The sequence below is a fragment of the Colobus angolensis genome, unplaced genomic scaffold (genome assembly GCF_000951035.1).
Source record: "Colobus angolensis palliatus isolate OR3802 unplaced genomic scaffold, Cang.pa_1.0 Scaffold87, whole genome shotgun sequence".
NCBI lineage: Eukaryota > Metazoa > Chordata > Mammalia > Primates > Cercopithecidae > Colobus > Colobus angolensis.
In genome coordinates this window covers 1,155,438-1,165,500 of record NW_012122598.1, presented here as the reverse complement: position 1 = coordinate 1,165,500, position 10,063 = coordinate 1,155,438, and the positions used below count along the sequence as shown (strand labels likewise).

Sequence of the window (10,063 nt, the reverse complement as noted above, 5' to 3'; positions counted from 1 at the left end):
CAGGGGCTGACGCCCCGGAGATCCAGCCTGCGGCAGGAGGGAACCCGGAGTCTGTGGGACCTGAAAAGGGCAAAGGGAGTGCGGTGGGACACTGGAGGGGCCCGAGAGGCCCGAAAAAGGGAGCTTTTCTCCTGGCGTAATGTGGGAATCGCCTACCGGTGAGGCCTCTATTTCTCTCTTTCGCCTGTATTTTGTCTGCCCCCGCCCCTGTGGATGACCGCTGATGGGGGGGGTGGGGGGTGGGAACACAAGTGTCCTTTGTCCTCCCCCGAAAGAAAACCTTTTCCAGAGAAGGCCATTCAGGCCAGTGGAGATTCACCTGGAATATTAGAAGGGCCCCCTCCCACCCGAGGGGCGGGCCTGGGCGAGGGCTGGGGTATTTATCTCAATCCTGGAACGACCCGAGTGTGTCCACAGTGAGATTTGGGGGTGCTAGAGTTCGAGGTTGGCCGCTTAACAGCACCATCCTGAGGTGTCTTTATATAATATTTTAATTGATTTTCTGTTCCTTCCTGGCTAGAGCCCTGCAGCTCCCCCACCCCCATCCTATGCCCCTCACCCCTAGACCCATCCTCACAAGACAGAGGCAAGGAGAGAAGGCAGAGCAGCAGCGACCGGTGCTCTGTTTTCATTTTCCACCCTGGCCAGGGGATAAACTGGACCACAGTGGACTCCAACACAACTCTCTGCTTCCCAGTTACTTTCGATTTTCGTTCCCTTCTCCTTCTTTCTCTCCTTGTCTGGCATTCAAACAGAAGCACAAGAGGATCCACCAGTGGCAACTCTCAGCCTCCTTGCAGGCCACGTTTCCTGCTGACGTGGTCCTTACTGCAGGAGAGCCCTTCCGTGATTATCTAATAATAGCCAGGGTGGCTGAGAATAGAATCTGGCTCAAGGACTCTGCACACCCCAGGCAGAGACACGGAATCTGTGGGTCAGGGCCTGGCAACATTCCTTGGAGCCTCCTGCTCTGAGCCCACTCTTTGGGCACCCTTAGGCCTGCCTGCTCTCCTTACAAGGGGCTTTGTCAGCCCTGCCATCCGCTGTATTTCACGTGCCGGTTCCTAGCTAAGGAGAAATGGGCAGAGCAAACCCTTTCTCTCCCTGGTCTGACAGTTGTGATCCCGACAGAATGCAACCTTGTTTAGAGAAGGTGACCTTGTTGGGTTGGCTGTTGTGTTCTGAAACCAGGCTTGGGAGTGTTATGTATTTATTATATATAGGCTCAAATGTACAGACTCAGGCTTATGCATGAATATATACATACTCATATTTCCTTGGTGGTTAATTGTATATTATCATGCCTATATTCGCTCAAACACCATTTTATGTGCATGCAAAATTTTGTTAACCCTCACTAGATGAGAATGGGCTCATGAAGGCACCGGGTGCACTGAGCAGGCCCTCTGTGCATGCTCTGCTGGAAATATGTGTGCACTGGAATCGGAGTATGCAGGTTCCAGTAACCAATGGATGCCATAAAGGCTTTCTCAGACTTTATTGCTTTTGTTGCCTGAGCAGCTGGACTGGGGAAATACTAAATCCCTTCTGCTTTCTCTCCACATCTTCTAGCAAACTCTGCCAACTTACAAAGTATTTTACAAGGGAGACCAGTTGTCTTGAAATTGAGTTCTGTGGGACTCTTTTCACAGGCGTGGTGGGTCTGCAAGCAGTTCTGAGTAGACAGGGACCTGGCACTGGAAGCCTCCCTGGGGCGATGAAGGGATAAGAGTGGTTGATAAGGTGGACTCTAGACAGTGGTCTGGGGTGGCTGCTGGCCAGGGTGCTTGGAGAAGCTGGTGGAAAAGGCAAACCAGAAGGGGTAGGGATGCAGTGAATATGTTTCTCCCCCTGCTTGCCCCAGCCAGCCACTTACCCCGCCCCAGCCCGATTTGCCTGCATCCCTGGTGGCGGATTGGGAGTTCTCTAAGGTCCCCCAAATACCCAGATCCGGTTACTGGATGAACTACATTTTAATCCTCGTCAATATCTGAGCCAGGGCGAGACCTGGTCAGGGAGAAGGCTGGTCCGAGCAGCACGGGAGAGGACGCTGGGCCCGCCGCCTGTGGCCTAGAGCACTGAGTATGGGCTACCGAGGCTGAGAATTAATGGGCCTTCTTTCCCAGCCTTTTTCCCTTCCAGAGACACAAAAAGACAGAGGGGAAATATCAATGTCAGTGGAAAACCCCCAAAAAGAAAGCAGGGACCAGAGCAGGGCTGGAGGGGTTTTCCGCCACTCTCTAGGTGATCGGGTTCCTCCCAAGACTCTTGTCCAGACAGGCTGCACCAAGAGATGTGCAGCTTTCTTCCACCTTCCTTCCACCCTTCACGGAGGGCAGCCTTAGGCTTTCTGGGCCTTGGTTACCCCGGGCACTGGGGTGACATTACCTCAGGATTGTGCCCCTCGCCCAGCCCATGGCCTCTGCCATGGTGCCGCTGCCGCTCCTGTTTATTGTGTCTGTGAGTTGTTTACTTGTTTTGTCTGCTGCCACCCTGCGTCAGAAACCCGCCAAACCAGCGAACTCGCCCAGGAGAACAAAGTGCAGTGCTATCCCCGAACTCCCTCCCCTTTCCAGCAACCCCCTCCTGCCCTCACAAGCTCCTGCATTCTCCCTTTCGGAGGGGAAGAAGCAGAAATAGTCTTAAAACAGGGCAGCTGTTTATAGGGTCAGGGGAATTATGGGGACACCATAAACCTCCGGGTGTCCCTGTGGTGGAGAGACTTCTGAGCAGCCCTTTCCTTGCCTAGGCTTTTCTTCCTTTCCCTGGTAACCACTTGGTTAAGGGGGCCACACTCACTGAGAAAGTTGAGCCCACCCCCATCAACCCAGTCCCCCACTACCCCACTTCTTTCTGCAGGAGTTTCCCTGAGACCCGGTTGTTGGGTTTTAAATTAGAGTAATGCTAGTGGATTCATAAAGCTAGATATAGCATGTCATTCTCTTCCCACACTTCCTTCTCCTCAGCCCCCCAAAATTGCAGTGAATTTAAGCAAATCCTACAAAATTAAATTGCCCCTTTGCTAAAGATCCTATATGTTTCCAATCCCGCCAGGTGTAGAGTCAGATAGTTGGCTTTTGGCCTTTAATTTTGCTCCTGGCTATTAAATTTAAAACAGTGTCATTCAAGTAAGTAATATTCTCATTTCTGAAATTAATTTTCCCCTCCCAGTCTCTCTCTCTCTCTTTTTGCCAGCACAGATTAAATGGTTCTTTCAGATCTGCAAACAATAAAGGATAGGATAAAATTATTTATAGGGAAATGAGGATGCTGTTTTATTGTTGGCTTATTGTTCCAGAACATAACAACATTTTATTTTCAAGCAGGAGAAGCTAGACCAGGGGGAGAAAGAGGGGGAAAGGAAAAAAACATGAAGGGAGGGCGGGAACCCACACACAAAACTCCTGCCATGTATAACTGGTAGGACATTTACAATTTCTATATGACAACTCACTGTGACGTCATAAATACCAAGTTCTTGAATTTTATAATTCTCATGAACCTCTCAAATAGGTCCAAGCAATGCTTCATGTGGAGGGGTATAGAAGAAGCCAGGAAGCTGGGGATCCCTTGATCCAGCGCAGAGCAGCACACCCCCTATTGTGGCTTCTTCTTCATGGGACATCCTCTTGAGGCCCTATTCTGGGGGCTGAAAATATTCTGGATATTCTGGATTTTAATTTTTCTCCTGGGCCAAGCAGGGCCACTTGCTTTGTCCCCCTCAAGTGTCCCTAGGCGTCTAAGCTTTCTCCCCATTTCCAGCTCAGAGAGCTATATCCCCAGGCTCTCCCCAATCCCCCTCCTGAGCTGATACTCAGCTGCTTGGAATAGAGGTGGGAGGCTTGGGCGCCAGCCCCCAAAAAGCCAGAAATGATTTTTTCCAGATGGAGCTGGAAGGGGGCTCAGGGTTGAGTGTGATGGGGTAGAGATGTTTGGGACCTATTTTATGTTAACCTTAAGTCAGAGAAGGGAATTGAGAAGCCAAACAAATGCCGACGTGAGAGTTTGTGTCTGCTGATGATAGCAGCAGTAAGTGAAGTGCTGGTTAGGAAAGGTCAGGCAGAAATCTGGAAAGAAAGAGGGAGAGGAAATGTGACATGAGTTAGCAGAGCCCCTCCATATACCTTTCTTCTCCGTTTAATTGCAATAAAGCAAAAGCAGCTCGGGTAGCCTCTCAACCTCTTAGCCCAAAAGACAAGTCACCAGCGCAGGCCTCGGAGGTGTTTGGGGGCAGTTCTCAGCAGCTTAACATGCTCAATCTGGCCTCTTCCTCCTTTCCTCCTCCCTGCTGCTTCCCCAGCTCCCTTCAGCTGGTCAGCCCGGGCCCTGTCCCCAAAATATTAGCACCCCAAAATGGAATCGATTTCTGTGTTAGGTGTGTCAAATTTCACTTCTCTCCATGCCTAAACTTTGAAAGGAGGAGTGTTCCTTTTTGGAATGTGGTGTGTGTAGGGGGGGCAGGTATGTGTTCAGACAGCTTCCCCCATCATATCTATGGGAAACTGAAGCCCCTTAGGTGAGCCATGCTTTAGTGTTCCCAAGCAGCATTCCCTGCATTCGGGTTCTCTGGCAGACCAGGAGGCTTTCTTTGCGATCTGATCCTTTGACTAGGAGTTCCATGGAGATCAAAGGAGCTTATTTATACACAAAACAGCAGGCATTTGGAGTAGAATTTATTTTTAATTTCTAAATAAAAAAGTCTAATAATAGACCAATCGGGCCAACTAAGCAGTCGCTCTAGAACAGCAAAGCCTTAACCAAATAGTGGTTAAGGGGTTGTGAGGGGAGCTGAGCAATTACTGAAACTCGGCTTTCTCCGTAACAGGGATTTTAACCCTCGTCCAGTGGCACAAAAGGGGCCGGCGGGGCAACCGCTCTTCTCTTGCTCAGAAAAGTGAGAATTGGGGGTGGTGGGGGCAGGGTCGGGCAGCTGCGGTCGCGTCCAGGCAGCTGAGCACCCAGGCCAAGCGCTGAGACGGAGCACTGAGTCCTGCGGCTCCAGTGCTTGGGTCCCTGAGCAGCCTCCGGAGGCACCGAGCTGTAGTTGCGACGCAGCAGCCAGGAACGGAGTATGTGTATCTGTGTGCGAGGGTGGGTGAGTCACAAACATCCGCGCAGAGTTGGGGGATCTGGGGAGAGAGAGGAAATAGAACACAACTCAGGAGGACCTCTGGAAAATATTGTCCCCTAATAAAAATTCCAGATCTCATCCCGCTCACTTCAAATATCCCTCCCCAAGAAATTAATATACTTCCCAGAGCTGAGTGGAACGCAAAAGTCAGCAAGGTGAGGCCTGCCCACGAACCTCTTCAGGCTGGGTCCAGTCCCACCCACCCTTTCCCCAGTTCAAAGCTCACAGACCCCCAGGCTTTCCCTGGCCTAAAGCGGAGTAAGGCTGGAGTGGTAGCTTTTGACTTGCCTAGGGGAATCCCCAAGTGCCCAGGCTGCAATGCCACCCTTATCCTTGGGGACTCCAGGCCAGTGACTGCACCCCACTCAGGTCCAAGGCGCAGGCAGTAAATTTCTCTCCTATAATTAGCGCTATCAAAAGCATGTGTTTTGCACTGGGGAGGACTGGAGAAGCAAGTGGCAACTTTTCCCCTGTATTCTTTTTGTGTGTTTTTTGAATTCTGTTTTTGAATCCACTAATTAAAGCCTCTCTGAAAGTGAAAATCTGCTCTTGTCACCCAGTCCTTCCGAATGCCTGATTCGGGAGGCCAGGGGGCCAGAGCAACAGCAAGGAGACCTGCAAGCCTGATGGGGTTGGGAAGGGGGTAGTGTTCTCTGATTTCTCTGGGCTGGTTTTATAGAAACAAAGAACAAGTTCTCTCCCCTCCTTCCCAAGACTTGTGCATATTTACAGAGCACAACTGCAGTTTTAATAAAACATCTGTTCTTGCTTCTGCTGATGAGCTTCCATAATTGTTTTCAGACAAATTTAACAGGAAAATATAAATATATTTAGAAAACTCTAAGTCCCAACTTTCCTCCTATAGACAGCCATTCTTTTGCCAAAAAATAAAATAAAATTAAATTAACATGAAATGGGAAAAGGAAAATATAATCCAATGGAAGATCGGGCTCATCTGACCTGCTCTCCCCCCTTGGAGCGAATCCTTTCAGCAAATTTCAGCTGCATAATTAAAGATCTAAGAGAAAGAAGAGGGCTTCTTCCCTCAGGAATGAAAGGTAATGGAGGGGAGTGTGTTGAAAATTAATTTTGCCAAAAGTCTTTAAGCAGTGGAGGAATTTATTTGTATTTCTGTTTCCCCTCCTCTCCCCCTTCCAGCATTTCTGCCTTTTTCACCCAGCAGCTGGTTTCTGTTCATTATAAATCGGCGAGACCTTTCAGTCTCTGCCCTCTGTTTAGGGACGTCATAAAACACTTAACTTTCCGGGGCTGAGGCTCACATTCTGCTTCTCAGGTCGCCAATCCCCCTGAGCCCACTGCCTTTAGGCCCCAATAGAGAATCTCCCCAACTTTGGGGCTCCTTTCCTCTCCAGACATGGTTGAGGAGGGGCTGAAGGAAACCTAGGCATCCTTGCTGGGGGCTGTAGTCCATGCTGCCCCAGAAGCCCCTTCTTTCTTCCAAGGTCCTTCCCTCCCCCACCCAGACATAAAAGAGATTTTTAAATACATAGAAAATCAACACTCACTGAAAGCGAAACCTCATTAAGACATCCTATCTTCCATCATTCAATTTGTTGTACATTGCAACAATTTAATATCTTGAAGGAAATATCACTGACATGATTTATCCCTCTAGCAATCTCTCTCTGAAACTGGGGTTGGGGGGACGGAGTTACTCTCTCTTCCGGCCTCTTCTACTTGTTACACCATTACCCTCAGGGCAGAAAGGAGGCTGGGAACTCTGAGAGAGGCTACTTGTGTCCAGGGGTGCACTGACTTGTTCCCTAGCTCAGCCCCCAGAGTACTCCTGCCTTGTTGTCTCTCCCCCACCTCTTGCCCTCCAGGGGGCCTAAAACCTCAGCCAGCTGTTAGAAACCTCTGCTCAGGCATGCCATGTATTCGAGGACAGCTGGATTATAGGGCAAAAAGCAACTCACATTGGTGTCTGTTTGTGTACCTGCCAAGTCACCCCAAAACGAGATAACTCATCTAAAAAATTTTTTTCTTAATTTAAAAATCCTCCTCTACCCTTTCCCCTTCATTGCCTTGGGGAGAAGAAAGTGTGGTCTAGAAGGAGGAACCTTCATAATTATAGGAGTCTTTCCACTTCCCTTCCAAATACCGACAAATTTCTGTCCTTTCTATGGGATTGGGGCTGTATTTTTTAAAACCAACACAAATTGTCTGACAGGAAGACTCTTCAACCCCCTAACGAGGTTCATGTATTAACTAACGTGTTATCTCCACCAGCTCCTGCACACTGTCTGCTTTTGGGTTCGAAACTTTATTTTTCCCTCCTAGCGACACTCCAGGGAAACCTTAACGTTACAGAAGATGAATAAACGAGTTTTTTCTCAGCATAGTCCCGTTTATGGCTTTATTGCTACCCATTGATTACTCCGCTTTGTTACACAGAAGGAAAAGATCATAAAATCCCGCGACATCCGGGTTCTTGTTATAATCAGTTCCCCCCAGCCTCGCCAACCCACCCAAAAATGGTGGGGGGGCGGAGAATATGAGCTTTCACTGCTCCCTGCACACTCCCCACCACGCCTCTTTGTCAACTCAAAGCATTTTCAGCCTATATCACGATATCAAATTAAGTTTGGACTAATCAGGAGAAAACCCCCATCTGCACACTTTCCGCTGTTTCAGTTCGCCTACTGCGGCTCTCTCAGAAGCCTCGGATTCAGCGGCCTTTTTGTAACCATCTCTTCCTTTTTTTTTTTAGCCTCAAGATGGGGGGAAAAATGGGGGTTGCGGCTGCTGAGAGGCCCATCCCCACCAGGGGTGACTGGCACTTGGGTGAGAGCTCCTTAGAACCCCTTTCTGAAGTCTCCAAGCCTCATAGCTCAGGTCCAGGGGCGCCTCCACTGGCGGTGCCCTGAGTCTAGAGGGGGCAGGGGCTTCTGACCAAGGCAGGGGCTTGAGCTTGCAGGAAGCCAACTGTCCATCAGAGCCCCACCAGCCTTCTCTTTCCGGCTGGATCCTATGTGAATTACCCCACCGGCCCTCACTGGCTCCAAATCATAAATTCTCACCAACATAAACAGGAGTTGATGTCTCTAGAAAGATTCTCAGAGTTTTCGTTCTTCCTTTCTCTCTCTCTTTCTCTCTGTCTCTCCCCCTCCGGTGCCACCTCCCTACATTTTACTTCTTTTTTCTCCTTTTTCTATTGCATTTTTATACATTTGCCCTTTTAGGCAGAAATGCTGGAAGAGTTTTCCCAAAAGAGGGGTCCTGAGGAGGAGGCAGAAGGGAACCAGGAGGCAAAGGAGAGCAGATGCGTGGCCCGTTTGCCCACTTCAGCTCTGCCACTGTACCCTGAAGTCTTGCCCCTTTAGACCTAGTTGTTCCCCACATCCCTCCTACATTCAAGACTCTCAGCCACACTCTACTTACTCAGGGGAACAGTTTTCATGAAATTTCTTTCTACTTTTGATTTTTTTTTTTAATTATTGGAGAAAAAAATACTAGTTTAGTGATGGGACTCACTCCACGGAGTGTCAAACCAGGATTTCCTGCAGGATTTCTGGGGACCCCCTCCTGTGCTGGGAGGGAGTTCCTTCTTCCTCCCATGGAGAAATCAGGGTGTAATTTTACAAGGGGGCAGATATAAAAGATGAAACCAGATTGAAAATACAGGGATTTATCTAGCCCTGCTCTGGCCACAGCACAGCAAAGTTAGCTGGGGCTAAGAGATTTCCTGGGAGTACAGCTCTCCTTACCTAAGTCCCAAGGCCCTGCTCAGGGACGTGCACCCCTCTTTCACCACCAAACCAGTTCTCCTACATATATATTTTTAAAAGAAATCCAAGTCTTACTTTCAAAGCACACACTTAGTCTCAACTAGGGAATCAACAGAAGCAGAAGCGATTTTTTTCCCCCTTCTTGACATCTGGCTTGCGATTGGCTGGGAGGGGGTCAGCTGACTTTGTCATTTTGTCTGTCCTGGATTGGAGCCGTCCCTATAACCATCTAGTTCCGAGTACAAACTGGAGACAGAAATAAATATTAAAGAAATCATAGCCCGACCAGGTAAAGGCAAAGGGATGAATTCCTACTTCACTAACCCTTCCTTATCCTGCCACCTCGCCGGGGGCCAGGACGTCCTCCCCAACGTCGCCCTCAATTCCACCGCCTATGATCCAGTGAGGCATTTCTCGACCTATGGAGCGGCCGTTGCCCAGAACCGGATCTACTCGACTCCCTTTTATTCGCCACAGGAGAATGTCGTGTTCAGTTCCAGCCGGGGGCCGTATGACTATGGATCTAATTCCTTTTACCAGGAGAAAGACATGCTCTCAAACTGCAGACAAAACACCTTAGGACATAACACACAGACCTCAATCGCTCAGGATTTTAGTTCTGAGCAGGGCAGGACTGCGCCCCAGGACCAGAAAGCCAGTATCCAGATTTACCCCTGGATGCAGCGAATGAATTCGCACAGTGGTGAGTTTTACAGCTCCGAGATATAAATTAAATAAACTGAACTGGCTTTATGACCGGCTTCCCTAGAAGAACGGGCGGAGAGAGTTTTTTATGGCCCCATAAAAACAATCACGCTCGTCTCCTTGCCGAGACAGGGCCCCCTCTTCTGCTCCCTCAGCTCGCCTCCCGCTCGCTTGCAGGGGCCTGGCCCCCTTGGCCCCTGACGGATTGGAGGTCTCCAAGACGAGCTGAGGGGGCAGGAACAGGGCAGGGGATGAGGGGAGGGAGCAGAAGATGGGGGAGCCCCCCAAAGTGGAGTCAGTCTGAGGAGAAGGGAGGGGAAGAGGAGAGGCAGAGAAGTGGGGAGAAGTTTCCAAGAAACTAGGATACTTGGGGAGATGGGGGAGCCCAGTCCTTGAGAAAGGGGGCCCTCATCCCCATTATCTGGGATTTTTCAAAAATCAGCTTTTAGACTTGCAGCTTTCCGTTTGCCTTTTGCCC

The 10,063-nt window shown here is 49.5% G+C and overlaps 2 protein-coding genes across 3 annotated transcripts in view; both read left to right on the top strand.

Annotated features, from left to right (window-relative positions):
• HOXC4 (homeobox C4) overlaps positions 1–10,063 on the top strand; it is a 39,241-nt gene that overhangs the window by 2,643 nt on the left and 26,535 nt on the right. The window lies entirely within an intron of this gene.
• The window catches only part of HOXC6 (homeobox C6), a 14,139-nt gene that overhangs the window by 2,643 nt on the left and 1,433 nt on the right, over positions 1–10,063 (top strand). Inside the window, exon 2 of one of the 2 annotated variants that reach the window (XM_011930478.1) lies at positions 9,238–9,583. In XM_011930478.1, coding sequence (XP_011785868.1) covers positions 9,430–9,583 — 154 coding nt within the window. In that variant the 5' untranslated portion in view covers positions 9,238–9,429. Of the gene's footprint in view, positions 1–9,025; positions 9,584–10,063 lie in introns of those variants that run through there. The other variant, XM_011930477.1, reaches the window with a different exon arrangement.